Source organism: Elgaria multicarinata, chromosome 14 (assembly GCF_023053635.1).
Source record: "Elgaria multicarinata webbii isolate HBS135686 ecotype San Diego chromosome 14, rElgMul1.1.pri, whole genome shotgun sequence".
Classification (NCBI taxonomy): domain Eukaryota; kingdom Metazoa; phylum Chordata; class Lepidosauria; order Squamata; family Anguidae; genus Elgaria; species Elgaria multicarinata.
The window spans coordinates 34,182,601-34,205,040 of NC_086184.1; the positions used below are offsets into that span (position 1 = coordinate 34,182,601).

At 46.9% G+C, this 22,440-nt stretch overlaps 1 protein-coding gene across 2 annotated transcripts in view; it reads left to right on the forward strand.

The window, feature by feature from the left end:
• FHOD1 (formin homology 2 domain containing 1) overlaps window positions 1-16,233 on the forward strand; it is a 62,846-nt gene extending 46,613 nt beyond the window's left edge. For both annotated transcript variants that reach the window (XM_063141522.1, XM_063141523.1), the window contains 10 exons: window positions 66-964; window positions 1,620-1,772; window positions 2,029-2,211; window positions 2,702-2,821; window positions 3,716-3,877; window positions 6,710-6,900; window positions 13,451-13,643; window positions 13,875-14,043; window positions 14,643-14,822; window positions 15,328-16,233. In XM_063141522.1, the coding sequence (XP_062997592.1) occupies window positions 66-964; window positions 1,620-1,772; window positions 2,029-2,211; window positions 2,702-2,821; window positions 3,716-3,877; window positions 6,710-6,900; window positions 13,451-13,643; window positions 13,875-14,043; window positions 14,643-14,822; window positions 15,328-15,410 (2,333 nt within the window). In that variant the 3' untranslated portion in view covers window positions 15,411-16,233. The remainder of the gene's footprint in view (window positions 1-65; window positions 965-1,619; window positions 1,773-2,028; window positions 2,212-2,701; window positions 2,822-3,715; window positions 3,878-6,709; window positions 6,901-13,450; window positions 13,644-13,874; window positions 14,044-14,642; window positions 14,823-15,327) is intronic.
• Window positions 16,234-22,440: the final 6,207 nt, after the last annotated feature.

Sequence of the window (22,440 nt, forward strand, 5' to 3'; positions counted from 1 at the left end):
GAGCCTCTTCTTCCCTGGCTCTGCCTGAAGCGCCAAACCTCACATCCCCCTCTCTGCCCCCTTAGGGAGATGGAGCGAAGACGGCCAGGCCGGAAGTGGTGCTGGGGAGGAGGCCGGCTCTCCCTTGGCTGGAGGAGACATGCCGGGTCAGGGGGCCCCCTTTGATCCCCACGGCGTCTCTGGAAGCCTTGTGCTTTGCAGCAGTCCGGATCCCTGCCGTGGCCTGGCTTCCGGGAAGAAACGGGTGCTGGACGAGCTCTTCTCCAGCAAGAGCTCAGAGGGGCTGGAGGGGCTGCCTTCGTGCCTCGCAGATGAGCGCCTGGCAGAGGCCCGGAGCCAGACGAAGCAGGAAGGGGAAGGGCCCAGGCAAAGCACTGGCAAGGGGGCTGAGGGCCAGGCCGAGATGTGGGCCCGGCCGTTACAGGCCCAATTCAGCATTGAGGCTGAGGCCAGCCTGCAGAGCCTAGAGCAGGCTCACATGACACCTTTCCGAAAGGGCTCTGATGCGATGTGGAGCCCTCCGCAACCCAGCCCTGTGCTCCTGAAGATCCGGGATCTGGACTTCTCCGATCTGGGTGAGGAGGAGGACTTTGACATCCTCGACCCGGAGCCACTGGAGGAGATCCCTCTCCCCGTGGCTGAGGGTGTTGCTGGGCCCGTGGCTCCTCCCCCGCCTCCCCTGCCTCCTGGTGGCTGCCCCCCTCCTCCCCCCCTACCAGGCTGCCCCCCTCCCAGCATGCTGGGCTCCTCCAGGGAAGAGGCCCCCTCCCCCTCCAAGAAGAAGACGAAGAAGACCACCAAGCTCTTCTGGAAGGAGCTCAAGGACGTGGCTGGCTCGGATGGAGGAAGAGGCGGACGATTTGGGCCAGCCACTCTGTGGGCATCCCTGGAGACAGTCGAGATCGACACGGCCAAGCTGGAGCATCTGTTTGAGTCCAGGGCAAAGGAGGTGCTGAGCTCCAAGGTAGGCACCCGAGCGCAGCAGCGGGCTTCTTGGGGACCTCCCTGGCCTTTGGCTGGGAGCAGGAGCAGCCCTGCTTTCCTGAGCTTTGCAGAAAGGCCCCCGCGGATCTGCGAACTGCGGGGCAGTTGCTGGAGCATCATCCCCCCTTTCAGGCGTGGCTGAAGGAAGGGGCTGGAGGCTGCCTTACACCCAAGCGGCCAGAGCGCGCGGGCAGACTTGGATGCTGGGGGTTCTGCAGGCAAAGCGGGCCCTCCCCACTGAGCTGCTCCCTGGAGGGCCCCTGTGGACCTATAGACTGCCTGGCCCCAGGGGGCAGAGCTCTCCACTCCTCTGCTTTGGAACGAGATGGGAGCAGCGCAGCTGTGCTGGGGGGCGGGGAAGGGCATGCCACGTGGTGCCTCGTGTTGGCCCGGCAGATTTCCTGTGGTGTCCTCAGAGTTGTCAGCCCACAGTGGAAAGAGAGTGGGGGAAGCCCAGGTCCAAATCCCTTTGGACCTGGGCTTTGGGGCAGCTACCCTTTCTCAACTGAATCGACCTTGCAGCTCAAATTGTAGAAGCCCCTGTAGGCCACCAAAGACAGAACCCGAAGGTAATAGGTGGATAGGTGAAGAAATGGTGTCAGCCTCCTGTTTTTAATTCCTCCCCCATACCCAAGAAAGTTGTTGATGGAAAGAAGCTCGTCGTGGTCTTGGATCCCAAGAGGAGCAACGCCATCAACATCGGCCTGACGGTGTTGCCTCCTGTCCACGTCATCAAGATGGCTATTCTCAACTTCGATGAATTTGCCATTAACAAGGAAGGGATTGAGGTGAGGGGGGTTTCTGCACATCTGAACGAGATGCATTAACGTTGTGTAAACTTTCGCATGCACACGCACACACACACATGTACAGAGCCTTAGAGAGCCTCCAGTTGCACCATTGTCGGACTCGGAGTTGTGGGTGGGGAGAGCTAGAGCCTTCCAGCACCTCCGTATCGGCTGTGTCCATGAAGGGTCGGAAGGGAAGGGTCACGTTTCTGGCTAACCTCAGTCACACTGGTCTCTCCCCCAACCCCCATTACAGAAAATCTTGGCCATGGTTCCAACTGAGGAAGAAAAGCAGAAGATCCAAGAAGCCCAACTGGCCAGCCCCAACGTCCCTCTGGGGTCAGCTGAGCAGTTCCTCCTGGCCCTCTCCTCCATCACGGAGCTCAGCGCCCGGCTCCAGCTGTGGGCTTTCAAGATGGACTATGAAACTATGGAGCAGGTAGGCTCTGGGCATCCCTGTCAGTTGGGCAGGATTTTTCTGCTAAAGGCAAGGAAGCTGTCGCTCGGCCATACAGCAAGGGTGCCGCCTCCTTGGGTAGAGGGGGGCTGCCAGTGGGCTGTTCATGTAGCAAATCACCCCTGGGCAAGGCTAGCGCCTCAGCAGCACCCACTTCATGCTGATGCTGTTGCTGCGGTGGCTGGAGTGCTGTGCCTGCCCCCTGGATTCCTGGCCTTTCCTTTTGGCTTGTGAGGGAGGTGGTGGGCAACCTTCCCCAGGAACTCCTACCTCCCTTCCTGGCAGCAATGGGCAGGTGGTCCCACATGAATGGCTTTCTTATATCATTTATAAACTGCTCTATGTCATGAGGTATCGGAGCCGTCTATGACAAATTAAAATACAAAATACAAAACCTTTCCAACAACAGCAGAAACATCAATGAAGCATCCAAAAGACGGCATTGCGCGTTGTCTTTTTTCTTCTTATTTAGGAAATCGCAGAGCCTCTGTTCGACCTAAAACTTGGCATGGAGCAACTCGCCAAAAACCAGACGTTCAAGTGTATCCTTGCCACTCTGCTAGCCATGGGCAACTTCCTGAATGGATACCAGGTGAAGGAAACTGGGAGGGGAGGGGCTTCCCGAGACCAGATGAGGTCGGCAGTTTTAGCTCAGGCCTTGGGGGCTGTATTTGAGCCAGGTCTTTGCCCTGGTCTCAGCATCTGAAAAGATACCTCTGAACATGTGCCGAGTACTCATTCTTTCACCATGTAGTGACCAATCAAACCCAGTCGTACATCTGGGATTCGAGTCCATTTTTTTTTGTCGTAGGGTTGGCCAACTTGTGGCCTTCCAGATGTTAGACCTCAGACCTAGTCAGCATAGTGGGGATGATGGAAGTTACAGTCCGACACAAGTTGCCCTCCTGTTCTGGGTCAAAGTGTGCTGTGCACGAATAAAGAACTGGATGTTGTCCATGTCTACTGTGGCCAGTGTTGGTTTGTGTGAGAAAGGTCTTTCCATCCCCTGTTTTCTCGGCCTTCCCCGATGGAGCCCATGCTGGCTGGGAATTCTGGGAGTTGCAGTCCTCCTCATGTGAAGGGCACCACCTGATGTGCCTGGGGCTGAACCAAGGACCTTCTGCATGCAGACTTAGCAGTGTTCCTCATGGCCTCTGTCTGGGCGGCTGAGCCTCCTTTTCAGCCATGCTTGTCACTAGGAGGGCTTCTTAACTGGCAGCTGTCACAGTCCCTGCGGGCAGTTGCTGTCTGTAAGCACAGCAGCTTCTTACAGGGTGTTTCATGTGGAGAGGGTAGGACTTCGCGCCTATGCAACATTCAGAAATGGTGGCTCATGCCCAGAGAGCAGGGGATAATGGATGCATGAGAGCAGAAGACTGGGGTAGCTGGTGGAAGGAAGCCAGCAAGCCCTTTTCCCTGGTTGCCTCCACACACCGACAGCTCTGCAAATGAAGGAGCTGCAGCTGATTGTGGACTTGACTTTCAGAGCCAAGGGTTTGAGCTGAGCTACCTGGCAAAGGTTTCAGAGGTGAAGGACACAGTGCACCGGCAGACCCTGCTACACCACCTGTGCCACAATGTGGTGGAGAAGTTCCCAGATACAACAGACCTCTACTCGGAGATTGCTGCCATCACGCGCTCTGCCAAGGTGTGGCCGGGTGGTGGGTGGTGGGTGGGTGGGGCTTCTCTTGCTTCAGGGACGCCTGGCTTGGAGTGCTGGAGAAGTGATCAATAACTACTAGTCATGATAGCTATTATGGGAAAACAGTCCATCTCATTTTTCCCTTAAAAAGAGGCGTTTACACATTTTTATTTTTAGAAACTTTTATATTTCAGGGCCCAAAGGAAATTGTGTACATGAGGAAATTGTGTACATGAGGAAATAACATTTTTGACTTTGGGGTTTTAAAAAATGCTTATATTTTTTAAGAACTTGAGACACACTGTTGCTGATCCAAGCCTCTAATTGCCTTTTTTTAAAATAGTTTTTATTTGAATTTTATTACACATACAATAATCACGTTACATCAACATAATATACCACAATAATATAATTAAAAAATTAGATAAAGTAATATAGAACTATCTCGTGCACCGCCGCCGCCCCTCCCCCCCCCCCGGGGACCCTTATTCTCCTTTCCAAAATTGTAATGTATCCTGCACCGGTTTACTCCCTTTCCCTTTTTCCAGTACAAATTTAACAAATGGACTCCAAACCTCATCAAAGTCATTTCGTTTCAATAATCCTCTCTTAATTTTAATACTACACGTAAGTTTGTCATTAATAGCTATATCTCAGACTTCTTTGTACCATTCTTCTATTTGATAATCCCTTTGTTCCTTCCAATTCCTGGCAATTATTAATCTAGCTGCAGTTAATAGTTTATTAATTCTTTATTATTTTGTGTGCATTTAACCCCTTCATGTATTGATAACAGTGCTGTTCTTGGCCCTAACTTAACCTTCCATTCCATTATATCATTTATCTCTTTGAAAACCATTTGCCAAAACCTCTGAATAACTTCACAAGTCCACCACATATGGAAATAAGTGCCTTTTTCCTGACAACCTCTCCAACAATATACAGAATACTTTTTATCCATTTGGTGTAGTTTTACTGGTGTTAAATACCACCTCCCTATCAATTTATAATAATTTTCCTTTATTCTTACCGACATAGTCGTTAATAAATGTTGGTTCCATATCTTTTCCCACTCATAACTACTCAACTGTTTTTCCATATCTTGATCCCATATCATTTTGTAATGCTCATGTTGCTCTTCCATTCCCAGCAAAATCTTATATAAAGCACTCATTATACCCTTACTATCTTTCCACCTCCCTCTTCCCTTTGCATGATTAACTTTTCAATCTCCATACTTTCCCTGCACTTTAAATTCTCCTTTTTCCATTTTTTTGTCCATTGTTCTAGTTGTAGCGCCTCTATCCAGAAATTTTTTCTCTCCTTTACTATCTCCTTTATTTTCTCTTTATTATTCATCTTTTCCATCCAATCTTTTAATTTATTTACTTCTCTTTCCCTTAATTCTTTTTCCAACTCTTTCTTTAAGTTCTCAGGGAAATTCTGCACCATTACTACTGGAGTTAGGGGGGAGATCTTTGGCATTAATTTTCCCTTATATTTGGCCCAAATTTCTATAATATTCTTAGCTAAAATATTCTAAATTTCCTCCATATCTTTTTCCCAAAAATTATTTTAAAAAATATTCTCCACTTTGTACTTCCTTTCTTGCGTCTCCCACTCTAGCCAATCTAAATCTTCAGATCCTCTTATCCCCTCTATCAAATATCTTAATTGATTTGCAATATAATACCATTTTATATTTGGGAGCCCTAAACCTCCAATCTTTTGAGGTTCATACCATATCTTTTTGATGACCCTTGCTTTTTTATCTCCATTGCAATAATTATTAATTACAGTTTGCCAATACTTCAATTCTATTTCCGACATTTTAATTGGTAACATCCTAAATAGGAAATTGATCTTTGGTAAAATTTTCATTTTAATAATCGCTATTCTACCAAACCATGATAATTTTAACCTCCTAAAATCCTCTATCTCTTTCTTAACTTCTTGTTTCAACCCCTCAAAATTTCTCTCCCAAATCTCCTACATCCTTAGTTATATATACCCCCAAATACTTAATTGATTCCCTTACTTTGATCTAATTGGCTTTTTATCTCAGTCAAATTCCATAAACCTGGAATTTGACTTGAGGAAAAAGCCACATTCACTTGTCGTGCTGCTGGCTGCTTGGGCAGTTTATCTGGTTTTAAGCTCTGGTTCTGCAACCTCCTTCTGGTCAGAGGTCCACAGAGGCCGGCCTCCTGGCATCACTTGCCCACTGGCTCCTCTTCTACAGATCTTCATCAGCAGGGGATGGTTTCCGTACAGGGAAGGAATGCCCGTGCACCTTCTCCTCAGTTTACTCTTCTCCGGGCCTCACCTGGTGTGTCCAAGTGCAATCCCCAACCCCCAGTTCACTGCCCTTCTCCCAGACCAGCTAGAATTCCAAGCTGATCAGAGTCCGATCATTCCCAGAAAAATAAGAACTGAACTGAACTGAACCAATCCTCTTCTATAAAGATTAAAAGTGACCGTGGTCCCTCTCTCCCCTTTCAGAATCTGTCCCTCAGCAGCCACAATGTAGCATCAACACAAGACTTAGGCTCCGAGGGTTAAACTCAAACATCCCATCTTTTTCCAAACACAACACATAAACAGTTATATATTCTCCCCAGTAGCAGCGGCAGCTGTGTGCCCAGTGTATGCCAGTTGCTGGGGGTGACATTTGCACTCCTTGTGGGTTTCTCACAGGCAGCTGTTTGGCTGCTGTGGGAACAGAATGCTGGCCTACACGGGCCGTGGCCTGCCCAGCACAGCTCTGCATATGCTCTTAGTAGCATCCCTTAGTAGCATTCCTAAGCATTGCTCTGAGGCCTTGCGCTCTCTTTTTAGGTTGACTTTGATGCGCTGGCTGAAGGTCTGCTCCAGTTAGAGCAACGCTGCAAAGCATCCTGGGATAGCCTCAAGGCCATCCTGAAGCATGACACCAAACCGGCACTGAAGAGCAAACTGGTGGACTTCCTGCAGGCCAGCACTCAGAAGATCATCCTCCTCAAAGTTGTGCACAGGCGTGTCTTGAACAGGTTCGTGTCCTGCAGCAGGATGGGGCCCCTTTGGACTACATTGCGTGTGTGTGTGCTGAGCCTGGCCGCCATCCTAAGTCTGCATTTGTGCCCTATAGCCAGGAATTCACCTTTTGTTCCCAGGAGTCTGGGTGCCCAGTGCAAAATAAATTTGGTGGCCATATTATGCTGTTCAGATCCAGACTTTCAAAGGGTTTAGCATTAGCATGATTCGGTTGGGAATGGGCCAAAAAATGGCAAGAGGAGAGATAGAGGGTGGGGGTCCCAGGAATGAGGGCCATGGGAGAGGTTGAGGAGCGGATCATGGCAACACCCCATCCTCCACCTTCATTAAATTGTGCTGCAATTTGCTTGTATGGAGCATAGTAAATGTCTGAAATCATCACTGGAAGTCTCCCCTCCCCTCTCTGTTTTTGAAAATTGAACAAGCTAAGTGCCCATTTAGCTTTGAACTTTCCTCAAGGCTGAGCTGGCTGCTTGATTTCAAATAAGGTAACAGCTCAGATTGACAGGTGTGTGATTCTGTGCCCGACTTCCTTATTTCATAGAATCATAGTTAGAAAGGGTCCTGTAAGGCCATCGAGTCCAACCCCCGGCTCAATGCAGGAATCCACCCTAAAGCATCCCTGACAGATGGTTGCCCAGCTGCCTCTTGAAGGCCTCTAGTGTGGGAGAGCCCACAACCTCCCTAGGTAACTGATTCCATTGTCGTACTGCTCTAACAGTCAGGAAGTTTTTTCTGATGTCCAGCTGGAATCTGGCTTCCTGTAACTTGAGCCCATTATTCCGTGTCCTGCACACTGGGAGGATCGAGAAGAGATCCTGGCCCTCCTCTGTGTGACAACCTTTTAAGTATTTGAAGAGTGCTATCATGCACTCAATCTTCTCTTCTCCAGGCTAAACATGCCCAGTTCTTTCAGTCTCTCTTCATAGGGCTTTGTTTCCAGACCCCTGATCATTCTGGTTGCCTTCCTCTGAACACGCTCCAGCTTGTCTGCATCCTTCTTGAATTGTGGAGCCCAGAACTGGACGCAATACTCTAGATGAGGCCTAACCAGGGCCGAATAGGGAGGAACCAGTACCTCACGTGATTTGGAAGCTATACTTCTATTAATGCAGCCCAAAATAGCATTTGCCTTTCTTGCAGCCATATCGCACTGTTGGCTCATATTCAGCTTGCAATCTACAACAATTCCAAGATCCTTCTTTTTTGTAGTATTGCTGAGCCAAGTGTCCCCCATCTTGTAACTGTGCATTTGGTTTCTTTTCCTAGATGTAGAATTTGACATTTACTCCTATTAAATTTCATTCTGTTGTTTTCAGCCCAGCACTCCAGCCTATCAAGATCACTTTGAAGTTTGTTTCTGTCTTCCAGGGTGTCTATCCCTCCCAATTTGGTGTCATCTGCAAATTAGATATGGGTTCCCTGCACCTCCTCATCCAAATCATTAATAAAAATGTTGAAGAGCACTGGGCCCAGGACTGAGCCCTGCGGTACCCCACTCGTTACCTTTCCCCAGCTTGAGATGGTTCCATTGATAAGTACTCTTTGAGTCCGATTCTGTAGCCAACTGTGAATCCACCTAATAGTTGTTCCATCTAGCCCACTTTTAGCTAGTTTGTTAATCAGAATATCATGGGGTACTTTGTCAAAAGCTTTGCTGAAGTCAAGATATATGACATCCACAGCATTGCCACAGTCCACAAGGGAGGTTACCCGATCAAAAAATGAGATCAAATTAGTCTGACAGGATTTGTTCCTGACAAATCCATGTTGGCTTCTAGTAATCACTGCATGGATTTCAAGGTGTTTACAGATTGACTTCTTTATAATCTGCTCCAGAATTTTCCCAGGGATGGATGTCAGACTGACTGGTCTGTAGTTCCTAGGTTCCTCCTTTTTGAAGATAGGGACGTTAGCTATCCAGTGGTCTGGCACCTCACCCATCTTCCTGATTTTGCAGAGATAATAGACAAAGGTTCTGGGAGTTCTTCTGCTAACTCCTTGATTACTCCAGCAAATAAAAAAATTTTTTTTTTACATACAAGCAAACTGCACATACCATTAACTATTAAAAATCAGGATGCTGTTCATCGGGCCCTGGAGATTTGAACTCATTCAAGGAAGAGAAGAGATCCTGACCCTCCTCTGTGTGACAACCTTTCAAGTATTTGAAGAGTGCTCTCATGTCTCCCCTCCATCTTCTCTTCTCAATGCTAAACATGCCCAGTCCTTTCAGTCTTTCCTCGTAGGGCTTTGTTTCCAGACCCCTGATCATCTTCATTGTGCTGCTCTGAACCCCCTCCAGGTTGTGTGCATCATTCTTGAAATGTGGTGCCCAAAATTGGACACAATATTCAAGATGAGGCCTAACCAGTGCCGAATACAGGGGAACCAATACTCCATGTGATTTGGAAGCTATACTTCTATTAATGCATCCCAAAATAGCATTTGCTGTTTTTGCAGCCACAGCGCCTTTCTCCCACTTAGAAAGACTGGAATTCGCCCATTTTCTTACTGGCAGCTGGGATCACTTCTGAGCAAAGCTAGGCCTCCAGCTGCTGCCATCTTGATGACCCATGAATGCCAGTGCTGGGCCCCATGATGGGGCTCAGAGACATTCTTAGGAAATGCAAACTTGGAAGGGAGGGTGGGTGAAAGGGAGTGCCCATCTGTGGGTGTGATCCTGAGTGCAGGAGAAAAAGAGATTGGGGAAATGGGGTGGGGGGTGAAGAGAGAAAAAGAGTTCCCCTTCTGAAAAGCAGGCTGCTGATGGCCCAGGGAAGGGTGGGTTCAATGGCATTGCTTATCATGTGGTGGCAGGGACAGATGAGCATTTCGTTATTGCTTGTAAAACATGCAAGCATGACCCGTCTGAAGCTCTGCGCGAGAGCATGCGGCCTCTGAGAATGTTCATGAATATTGTTATTATTTACAATATTTATATGCCGCTCAATTATCTAACACAGAATCTAGACCGGTGAATGCAGGTATAAACAGTAAAAGAAAGAAGAATGAAAAAGCAAATTGAAATTGTTCAATTTAAAAACAAAGGAACAAGAAAAACCGCTAGTAGCTAGTCAGTTGAGGAAGGTTTCTTGAAATAGAGTTGTTTTCAGGAGGCGCCGGAAGCAGCCTAGTGTTCGTGCTTGCCTGACCTCCAGGGCAGGGAGTTCCACAGAAAAGGCCCCTATGCTAAAGGCTGTTCTCCTGGTGGGTTCTAATCAGGCCACTTGTTCATGTGGAACCACCTGGATCATGCCCTCCGACAACCTCCGTGATCGGGCAAGTTGGTAAGGGAGAAGGCAGTCTCTCAGGTACTCTGGTCCCAAGTTTAGGGCTTTACACTAGTACCAAAACCTTAAACCTGGCCAGTAGTCAGTGCAATTCCCTCAGCAAAGGAGTTATGTGCTGAAAAGAGGCAGCTCCCAACAATTGCTAAGCTGCTGCGTCCTGCACTAGCTCCAGCTTCTAGAACAGTCTTAAGGGCAGCCCCACAAAGAGTGCGTTGGAGTAATCCAGTCTTGAAGTTACTAATGCCGGTACCACTGTGGCCAAGCTATCCCTGTCCAGAAGAGGCCGTAGCTGGCGAGCCAGCTGAAGCTGGTAAAAAGTACTCAGAGCTGCAGCGGCCACTTGATTCTCCAGCGACAATGATGGATCAAGGAGTACCCCCAAACTACGAAACTGATCTTTCAGAGGGAGTGCAGCCTCATCCAGAACAGGCAAGGAGCCTGTCTCCTGGACTTGGGAACCACTCACCCACAGAGCTTCTGTCTTGCCAGGATTCAGCTTCAGTTTATTGGCCCTCATCCAGCCCATTACTGAATTTAGGCACTGAACTGGGACTTGCACAGCCTCTCCTGATTCAGATGTTACAGGGAGACAGAGCTGTGTGTCATCAGCGTACTGAAGGCATTTTGCTCCAAATCCCCTAATGACCAACGTTAAACAACATTGGAGACAAGATGGTGCCCTGTGGTACCCCATAACTTAATTGCCAAGGGACTGAGAAATTATCACCCAATGTTGCTTTCTGAAATCGACCCTGCAGGTAGGACTGGAACCACCGTAACTGTCTCGAACACCCATCTCACAGAGTCGATCCAGGAGGATACCATGGTCGATGGTATCAAAAGCTGATGAGAGATCGATCAGAATTAACAGGGTTGCACTCCCCCTGTCTCTCTTTTGATAAAGGTCATCCATCAGGGCAACCTCGGCTGTTTCGGTCCCATAACCAGGTTGAAACCCAGACTGAAACAGGTCTAGATAATCCGTGTCCTCCGAGAGTGCCTGCAGTTGTTCTGCCACGACCCTCTCCAATACCTTCCCTAAGTAACTGGGCAATAGTTGTCTAATATCAGAGTGGGCTTCTTCAGGAGTGGTCATGCTACCGCCTCTCTAAGGACGGCAGGGACCACCCCTTCCTGTGGAGAAGCATTCACCATACCCTGACTCACCCAGACAACCCCCCTCAGCTAGCTTTTATTAGCCAGGAGGGGCAGGGATTGAGAGGGCACGTGGTCGGTTGCATTGCTGCAAGCACCTTGTCAACATCATCAGGCTGCTGCCGCTGAAACTAATCCCACAAAATCGGGCTGATGGTGGTATCAGACACCTCGACTGGAACTGCACTAATAATGGCGTCAAGTTTGCTGTGGAGGCAAGCGATTTTGTCCTCAAAGTGAGATACAAAAAGGTCACAGCGGATCCTTTGAGGGAACCAGGGCCCCATTCGCTGTGGAGAGTGTTAACAACCCCCAGACCACTCGAAAGTGCTCCGCCGGACGGCTACTTGAGGACGCGCTGGAGGCAGCAAAGTAAGCCTTATTTGCTGCTCGCACTGCCACACAATAGGTACGATTATGTGCTCTCGTGCGCGCTTGGACATCTTCGCTTTGAGTCTTGCGCCATTTGCACTGTAGCCAGTGTCCAGCCTGTTCCATTGTCCTGTGCTGAATCTGTGCTCGCATTTTTCTTGTTCCCAATTCCCAGTTGTATTTGTGCAAATTTCCTCTGTAGACTGAATCAACCCCACTTTTTACCTATGGAGGCAATTTGTGCAGATTAGGAGATTTGTGAAGATTTGGGGGAAGTTGTGCAAATCTTCCATTCAATCACTGCAATTTTCCCTTTTGCACAAAGCAAGCCGCAAATGACCATTGGGAAAGAGATAAGTGGTGACTGTCAGGAAGTTCAGGGAATCGTGGCGATCTCTATCACTGCCTGTTCGCCCCTCCCTTGTGGTCCTTTGTGACTAGCTGTGCCTCCCATGGCACCATTTTGTGACGGTGCTCATGACTCTTTCTCAAAAGGCCAAATAGGCCCACGGGAACAAAAAAAGTTGCCTACACCAGCTCTAAACAATAAATGGAATCTCAGCCCAGGTAAAACAGAGGGTGCTTCCAGGTGAGGCTTTTATCCTGCATTCGCCTGCCTCAAACACAGAATTTTACAGGGAGGGTGAGGTGGCAAGGGAGGTCCCCTGGTGTTTCCCCACCACTTCTGTCTTTTGTTTCTTGCAAGAAAAAATGCGCTGAGAAGAAAGAGGCAGAATAGGGTGCCCAGCGCCTTTTGATTTCTAGTGCTCAGAGCCTCCACCTGGAAGTACCTAGGGAGGTGGTGTTCAGCCATTTCTGGATGGGATTGCACTCCCCCTAAAGCAGCAGGGGTGGGCAACCAGTGGCCCTCCAGAGGTTTTGGCCTACGCCTCCCGTCAGCCCCAGCCAGCCTGAGTTAAATGGGAGTCTTGTTGGGGCCCCATGTGGCTCCCGCGGCAGGAAGCCCCTTTCTCCAGCTGCGGTTGGTGTGCCCTTGCAGTTCCTGGGCACAGGAAGCTTGGCCACAGCTAGCCATGCCTGTTTGGATATCGGCACTGCGCTGGACATGGAGCTGCCTTTGAAGACTTGGAAGCGGCACTTCAGAATATGTTGGTGGAACTGCAGGTGCAACTTGGAGCATCTCTTGCCTGCTGTAGCTCCCCGGCTCTGACCAGCAGTTGCCTTTTGCCAGTGAATCATTCAGTTTGTCTTAAAGAGCAGATGATAGCAAGGAAGGAAGGAAGGAAGGAGCGGTTGGTTGTTAATAAAGTGCTCAATTAAAGCCACCCCCGTCATCGTCTCTTTGTGGGAGAAGCAAGAGGCAAAGACAGGGAATGTGTGCAACTGAAAGTGCTGGCTTGACCACCTTTAGACACCCGAACAGCCTGGGACTGCCGGGGTGTGTGTGTGTGCTTCTCTGCGGCAGCGGTGGTGACCCAGCGCTAGGATTCATGCAGTGCTGAGTTTGGTGTCCTTTTGGCATGGGGGAAAAACGTTTCCTGCCTCCCAGCCTTTGTTTTAATTCTGCTTTTACAGATTATGCTGTTACTGTAGCTTCATAATCTGTAGCTTCATAGATTGATTTTCTTGTCACGTTTTTAGACTTTCCTGTGGGTTGCTTTGGGAATTCCTGGATGGCAGAGCAAGGTGCTGTGCTCAAAAGGAATGCGCCCGCTGGGAGAGGGCCTTCTGAGCCCTCTCATTTCCCTGGCTGCTTTCTCTGCAGGTTCCATGCTTTCCTCCTGTACCTGGCCTATGACAGTCACTCGGTGCAGGACGCCAAGGTCACGGCCTTCTGCCAAACCCTGCGGGAGTTTGCCCTGGAATACCGTACGTGTCGAGAACGGGTCCTGCAGCAGCGGAAGAAACGGGCAGCATGTCGGGAGAGGAACAAGACCCGTGGCAGGATGATCACGGAGGTGAGCTACTGCAGGGTCCTTCCCTCCCCACCCCTCACTCCCCAAATCTGGCTTGACTCACCAATGTCAGTCATGTCCCAGGGAGTTTCCTACATCCTGGTTTTGGTGGCTCTACCCCTGCTGAAAAGTGTAGGAAGCATAATTCTCTCTGTGGGCAGAGAGGAGACCAGCAGGCATGCCCACTTGCCCCGCCTTCCAGACACTCCCTCACTGCTGCTGCTCTCCTTGCAGATGGAGAGATTTGCTACCATCAGGCAGCCTGACGACAGCTCCAGCTGTGCCCCAGCTGTGCTCTCTGCCAGCCCAGATCAGATGGAGGATTCAGGCCACGAGGTCATGACCAGCGTGCTCATCTCCCCCCTGGCAGAGCCCTCTGGCCGCCGCTCCCGGGCCAGCAGAGGTAGCGACTCTTGGATCTTGCTGGCAGGAGCCCAGTCTCGATGGTGGGCCGTTCTGTCCATGCGGGCCGTTCTGACGAGGGCCAGGTGCTCAGACGGTGCCACTGCAGCAGGGCCCCTCGGGCTGAGCCGGCCCATCTGCGTGGCTCCTGCTCCCCGCGAGAGGAACAAGGCAGGCACAGAGAGGGGCGGTTTTGGTGGCTGCTTTGCACCTTCTCCTGCAGATTGGCTGAAGACTGAGCACCTTTCTGGACTGTGGGAAGCACTGCCCCTTTTTCCTGGGCTGCAATGCTGGTTGCCAGGAATAGTGGCTTCTGGGCGAGCATGCCAGTGCCCAACGGGGTGGTGGTGGGGCTGCCTGGACGTGGGCTTGGCAGGCCAGGGTGATGGCCTCAATGTGCACCATGCTGGAGGTCTGGCTCTGCTCTTTCCTTTCACTCCTCCCCTTGGATGCTCCCCTCCAGTCAGGGAAGTGTGCCCCCATGATTGTCGTCTCGAGCAAACACCTTTTGGGGGGGCTGGTCGCCAGCCCCAAAGGTATCCGCATGCCAGAGGTTGCTGGGGAGGGGCTGCCACGGTCTCACGGTGGCCTTCATTCCAGGTTTTGGCAAGTCCAGCCCGCCCAGCGTGCTGCCTGCCCCACCGGACGATGCACTTGGTGCTGTGGAAGATGCCTCCGAGGAGATCATGGACCGGCTGGTGAAGTCAGTGACGCAGAGCACTCCACCGCGGCCAGGCTCCGGGAAGGAGCGCAGGCGCTCGCGCGTGAACAGGAAGTCCTGTAAGCCCCACCCCTTCTGTCGCCCTCTTCACAGTGACCGCGTGTTCCGTGCCACACATCACGCATTCTGCACCAAGATGAGTGGTGCACATGATGCATAACGTTTCAGTTGCCTTTGGTGGGTGGGGCATTTTATATAATTTATTCTGGCTTTGCTCCTCAGCGGAAGAACTGAGAGCCATGCAAGCTGCTGCACCTTTCCTCCCCACTCAGCAAATCATTTTCCCTACCCCCTGCCAGCCTCTCAGTGCTTCTGAGCACCTTTTTGCAGCAAGAAGGGCTGGAGACCTGCTCTGTAAGGGGACTCCTCAGGTGTGTCCCTTGGTGGGCCCAGCAGGACTGAGCTGAGCTCAGTTGAGGGGTTTCTCTGTGCTGCCACATCCTGGGGAGGTTGGCTGCCATGCGCTGGTGGCTCCGGTGATGACCTTTGGAAGCTGTGTCTGTCCCCCAGCAGGCCTTCTTTGCTCCTACTACATGGCTCTCTTGTGTTTTCCCTTCTCTCTAGTGAGGCGGACCCTGAAGAACGGCCTGAGCGATGAGCTGGTGCAGGCCTTAGGCCTGGCACAGGCGGCTGGTGTGGCCGTGTGACAGCAAGAAGCCCCACCAACGCCATGCGCAGGCCGAGGCACAGGCAACTGCAAGGAGAGCCCGGGGTCACCCCATAAGCTGAGGGCCAGGAAGCGGCTTGAATGCCCAGTTCAACCCTGATGAAATCCTGCCAGTGTGGATCACAGCCTCTCCCTGGCTGGTGAGGGTGGGGGCTATCTGGGCCCACCCTTTCTCGTGGAGCAGGGCTGTAGGAACAGTATTACCTATGGACATCTTGTGTTTGTGTGTGTTTCTGTCCAGCTGCAGCCTTTGTTGCATGGCTCAGGGCCTTCGTTGCTCAGGAACAGGAGAGTTGACTGCATGGCTAAGAAGCCTGGCACCAAATAGAGCCGCAGAGTGAGTGAGTCTGTCTGTCTGTCTGTCTGTCTCTCTCTCTCTCTCTGGCATCTCATCCTCTTCAGCAGGTTCAGTTGCTCACAGCCAGCAATGCATACAATTCCTTCCAGCTTGGGATAGGGCCTCACTTCCAGGGCAGCCCCTCCATCTCACCTGGACGGAGTCCCATGGCTGCTGTTTCCTGTCGCTGATTCTCTGGCTGCACGGAGGCCAGCAGCAGCTGCATCAGGAGGGCCCAGCCACAGCCTGAGAGCGAAGCAGGGGCACAATGCCTCCCCTCCCCCCACCTCTGCCATCCAGATGTGCAGCTCCGAACGGGATGTGCTTGTCGAAGGGAGCCTCTTGCATGCTGCGGGTGCGGCTGGGAGCTTAGATGCGGGGGCCGAGGCTGCTCTCGGGTTGCATAGAGCTCATATTTTGAATGGTGTTCCAAATAAGAAATGAAAAATAAAAACTGTTACAGTACGAGCTGATGTCAGTTTGGTAAAGTTCATTTATAGCATTATATCCTGCTATTCATATTAAATTTCACATCAGTGTAAAATCTCAGCAGTACATAAAACAAAAACGGAGCACAAAGGAGAGCAAAAAGCATTGCAGCAGCAGCAGCCCGCCCTTTCCGCAGGCTTCTTTCAAAGAACAGCTTCCCTGGCTCCAGAAAGAGGGACGGGAGATGGCCAGGCTGGCCTCTCTTGCGAGTCCTTTTTAAAAAAAAATTCACAAATATACATAACATAAAAGCATCACATAACAACATTACATCCAAGGGGAAAGAAATAAGGGGAGAGGAAAGAAAACACACACACACAAAGGGAAAGTTATATTTTTGGCTCTCTACATATCACAAATCTGACTTATATTCTCTCCTTGTTTGATACATTTAACACAATAATCAAATTCTTTTCTTTCTTCTAAGTTAACTATATCTCATACACTGAATCCACAGACAAATGCATCATTTTTCTCTTGTTTCCTGCAAAAACTCTATCAGAGGTTTCCATTCAGATATGAATATAGCTGTTGGCTTATCTCTTGTTATCGCTGTGAGTTTTGCCATCTCTGCCAACTCCCAATATCTTCAATAGAGGCCTCCGCTGGCCACTCTTGCAAGGCAGGCCAGAGCCTGGGTCTCGACTGCAGAAGCCCGGGGTGGGGAGGGGGGAACGCTGGCGCTGGGCCTCCTTTAAAGGCCTCCAGCAGAGGCCCGGCGAGCAAAGTCCCAGCAGGGCCTGCAGCCTCAGCAACACCGCTTCTCCTCATGCTGGTTCCAGGTGGCGCTGAGTCCCCAGAGCTGAGCTTCCTGTGCCAGCAGGTAGGTGGAGGCCTCTCTCCACCTGCCCTTTGGGAGACGTCTCGTGGCCGCCTTTTCCCTCGGCTTGGCACATCCCCAAGCTGTTACCCAATCTTGCTTGGGTGAAACGTCTGTCTGGATTCCAAGAAAAGTGAAAAGTAATTATTCACAGAGGGCTCCTGCACATCCACATTAAAAGCTAGCATAATTATTGCAGCATAAACCTAATTCGGGGGGGGGACCCACTCGTGTTAGTGATTAAAAACAACAACACTTGATTAACTAACCAGGTTTGGCGATGCAGCCTCCTAGTTCTCCACCTTAATTTTAGCTTTTAAGCTCCTTTTGAGTGGATGACCTGTAATTTAACTGGTTCTTAATATCTCAGACATGAAACATTCTGCTTCCCTGAAAGTTGTGTCTTCTGAGGCATGTGCCTTCGTCACGTACCCTTTCAATTTAGTTGAACAGAGCTTAGCCAAAGAAAGCCTGAAGGGGATAATCGAAAACCCTGATTGTAAATGATAACCGTCTGAATGAAAGCTACTCAGCCAAGCCTTTTGCGTATCCAAGCATTAGATACACACCCAAGAACCTGAAGAACGTTTCTGGATAAATCTTGATTTCAGTAGTTGTCATCCCTAGGTGAATAATTGCATGGCCATCCATCACTCTGCAGTACAGATACAGCTTCTGGCTCAGCATTCTCCAGCCAAGTTGTTCTCCGAAATGTGTGTGTCCCCCTCCCCCTCCCATTTGGACGTCTATGGGCCAAAGTATATGTTACATTTAGCATGCTTTTGAAAAAGTGTGCTTAAAAACGTAAGTGCCATGCTGGATGAGACCAAGAGTTCATCTCTTTTTTTTTTTTTTCTTTTTTTTTAAATAATTTTATTTTTCTACAATACTTAAACATACACATTACATCCTCTCATAAAGAAAAACAACAACATACTACATAATATTAAAACATTGTATACATAATATCTTATCAAAATAACATAAACAAAATTAACCTACAAGTGCACCCCCCACCTCGGGATCTCATTCCTGATTCCAGAATCTCATACTTTCTTCTGCTGGTGGTTTCCCATTTCCTTTAGAAAACACAAATATTAGGAACTGTTTCCAAATTCCTTCAAAATCATTTGATTTAGCTATACCTCTTCTCCATTTAATATTACTTGTTAATTTATCATTAATAGCTATATCCCATACTTCTTTATACCATTCTTCAATAGAATATTCCCCTTGAATCTTCCAGTTCCTAGCTACAATCAATCTTGCTGCAGTCAGCAAATTCGTTATCAATTCCTTGAATGACAAATCTTGATAAAATAGTTAAGAGCAGAGACACCACACTGACAACAAAGGTCCGCATAGTTAAAGCAATGGTATTCCCCGTAGTAACCTATGGCTGCGAGAGCTGGACCATAAGGAAAGCTGAGCGAAGGAAGATAGACGCTTTTGAACTGTGGTGCTGGAGGAAAATTCTGAGAGTGCCTTGGACTGCAAGAAGATCAAACCAGGCCATACTCCAGGAAATAAAGCCAGACGGCTCACTTGAGGGAATGGTATTAAAGGCAAAACTGAAGTACTTTGGCCACATAATGAGAAGACAGGATACCCCGGAGAAGAGGCTGATGCTAGGGAAAGTGGAAGGCAAAAGGAAGAGGGGCCGACCAAGGGCAAGATGGATGGATGATATTCTGGAGGGGACAGACTTGACCTTGGGGGAGCTAGGGGTGGCGACAGCCGACAGAAAGCTCTGGCGTGGGCTGGTCCATGAAGTCACGAAGAGTCGGAAACGACTGAACGAATAAACAACAACAACAATGTAACTTTTGGTGTTCGTTCTATCTTCATTTCCATAATTTCTTCAATCTCCAAAAACACCATCTTCCAAAATTTTTGAACATAGTTACATTCCCACCACATATGTAAATACATTCCTTTACCCCCACATCCTCTCCAACAGTTTGGTGACTGCTGATTATTTATCTTATTCAATCTAACCAGAGTTAGGTATCACCTCCATATAATTTTAAAATAATTCTCTTTTATTCTTACTGACATATTTCTCAACGCTCTTTGTTTCCATAGTCCCTCCCAGCCCTGTTGTCCTATTTGTACATTCAAATCTGTCTCCCAAACCATTTTGCCTGAATTATCCATCAACCCTTTCTCCACCAGTATTCTATATATTTCACTCATCAACCCTTTTAACACTGTTTTTTTCTCCCTATCATTTTCTTTCTTAACTATTAATTCCTCAAACTTCGTCAATTCTCTACAATCTCCATTATCTCTTACCCACTTTTTAGTCCACTGTTCTAATTGCCAATAATTTAACCAAGTTAATTTTTTATCTTTAAGAACCTCTTCCATATCCTCTCTTGTATTCATTCCTCTTAACCATTCCCTTAATTTCATTTTATTTTTTTCTATTAAAACTTTACTTAATCTACTCTTTAATTCCTCCGGGAAATTCTTTAACATTATTACCGGTGACAAAGGGGAGCTGCTCGGAAGCAGCTCCCCTTTATATTTACTCCAAATTTCCCAGTGAGACCTCAAAAGCGGGTTATCTATACTTTCTACCCATTTTTTTCCCTTCCCTAAAAAATTCATTCTCCAGATTAATCTCTATATTACTTGTAGTTTTATCCTCCATCCAATCGAATTCTCCTATTCCTGTAATTGCCTCCACAATATGTCTTAATCTGTTAGCTACATAATATAGTTTAATATTTGGGAGACCCAATCCTCCCTTTTTTTGACTTAAATACCATTTACTTTTATTTACCCTCGCTTTCTTATCACCATTACAATAATTGTTTATAATACTTTGCCAACTTTTTATCTCTAATTCTGAAATTTTTATTGGTAGCATCCTAAACACAAAATTAATCTTTGGTAAAATCTTCATTTTTATTAATGCTATTCTTCCAAACCAAGATAAGTTTAATCTTTTATATTTTTCCAATTTTGCTAAAATCTCTTTTTTTAACACATTTAAATTCTCTTTCTCTAAACTCTCTAACTTCTGCGTAATTTTTATTCCCAAATATCTAATCTGATTCTTAACTCTCATTTCTCTTCCCTTTCCTTCCCAATCCTTCTCTTCCTTTTTAGTATAGTTAAACAACATCATTTCTGATTTGGACCAATTTATTCTTAACCCAGTAACATCCTCAAATTCTCTCAGTTGCTGTTTAATTCTCCCCATCTTTTCTATTGGATTTTTAATAGTCAGCAACGTGTCATCTGCAAACATATTCAGTTTAATTTTTTTCATACTACCTATTCCTTCAATCTCCTCATCTTCCCGTATTGCATTCGCCAATAATTCCATTACCATTACAAATAGGACCGGCGAGAGTGGACATCCTTGCCTTGTCCCTCTGGCTAGTCGTATCTTATCCGTCACACCATCATTCACTACCACTGCGGCTGTATTTTGAGAGTACAACTGTTCTATTATAGCTTTAAATTTATTTCCAAATCCCATTTTATTTAAAACCATCTTTAGAGCTTGCCAGCTCAAACAATCAAAAGCCTTGAAAATATCCAATGCCAGAATTCCCGCTTTGACCCTAGACTTATTTATCACCTGTATTACATTCAAAACTCTTCCCACTAAATTAGGCATCTGTCTACCTGCTACACATCCACATTGAGCCTCCCCTATATATTCCTCTATAAATTTATTCAACCGCCTTGCTAAAAGAGTTGAAAAAAGCATCTTGGTTTATTAATGAAATAGGTCTGTATGAGTCAGGGACAGTCAAATCTTTATCTGGTTTTGGTATTAAAATTATTAATGAATGTTCCCATGATTCTGGTGTTCTTTCTCCTTCCAATATGGAATTATACAACTTCAATAATTTTGGTACTATTTTTTTTTAAAAAAAACCTTATAATAGTCTGAGCCTAGACCATCTACCCCCGGTGATTTACCCACTTTCAGATTCTCAATTACTTCTTCTACTTCTCTTTGAGTTATTACCTTTTCCATTAACTCTTTATGTTCTATTTTTATTCCCTTCTTTATATACTTTTCTATATAAGCTTCCAACTTCTGTTTTTGAGTATCCTTTCCCTTATACAATTCTTGATAAAATTCTTGAAATTTTTTTATTTTACCCTTCATTGTATGACAATAATTCCCTTGTTTATCCTTCAATATTCCTATCCCATTCCTGGCTTTTTCCTTTTGTGTGAGTCTGGCAAGCAATCTAGAATTCCTATTGCTATTTTCAAAATACTCCCTTTTCATATATATTAAATTTTTCTGAACTTCCTCTAAATTTAAATTTTCTAATTTTTTTTCTTTGCTTGTATTTCTATTAATTTATATTTATTTTTAAATTGCCAATAATCTTTCTCCAATTTCTTAATCTCTTCCTCCAATTGTTCCTGCTCTGCTATTTGTTGCCTCCTTAAATTACACATCTCTAATACTTATCCCTCTTGTTACTGCCTTCATGGTATCCCAAATTACTGCCCTTGACGTTCCTCCCTTCTCATTAATTTCCCAAGTCTCTGTCAGTTCTCTTTGCATTTTTTCTACCACTTTATTGTACTTCAAAAGTTTTGTGTTTAATTTCCACCTAAACGCTTCTTTATAATTTTTCCCAACTGTAAACTTTAAACTTAGCAATGCATGGTCTGTTACTTTTATTACCCCCACTTCCATTTTACATACCTTACTTGCAAACTCTTTTGAAACCAATATATAATCTATTCTAGAGTATGTATGATGAACTGAGGAGTAGTAAGAGAAGCCCGGGTTCGACCCATTCAGTAAACGCCAACAATCTACATAATCTTTTTCTTTTACTAATTTATTCAATATAGTGATATTATTTCTCTTTTCCACATTAGTGGGGTTTGATCTATCCACTCTATTATCCATTACCATATTAAAGTCCCCAGCTAAAATAAGATGCCCCTCCCTAAACTCCTCTATTTCTTTAAATAATTCCATAAAAAAACTCTGTGTCTCTCGTTGGGGGCATAAACATTGACTAATGTATATTGCTCACTTTCAGTTTGTCCCTTTATCATAAGATATCTACCATTATCATCCTTTTTTATAGTTTTCAATATAAATCCACTTTTTTTAAAATCAAAATTGCCACTCCATTTTTTTTGATGTCCCCAATGACTTTTCATAATAGACTGACCACTTTGTCCGTATTTCATTTACGCCGTCAAGTTTTTGGTGTGTTTCTTGCATCATAATTATATCAGATCTTTCTTTATTTAACATTTGTTCTATTATCCTCCTTTTCACGACTGCCCCCAGACCTTTAACATTAAGCGTTGATACTTTAATTTTTTTATTCATATTTACCCTTTTGATTTTTCTTCCGATCC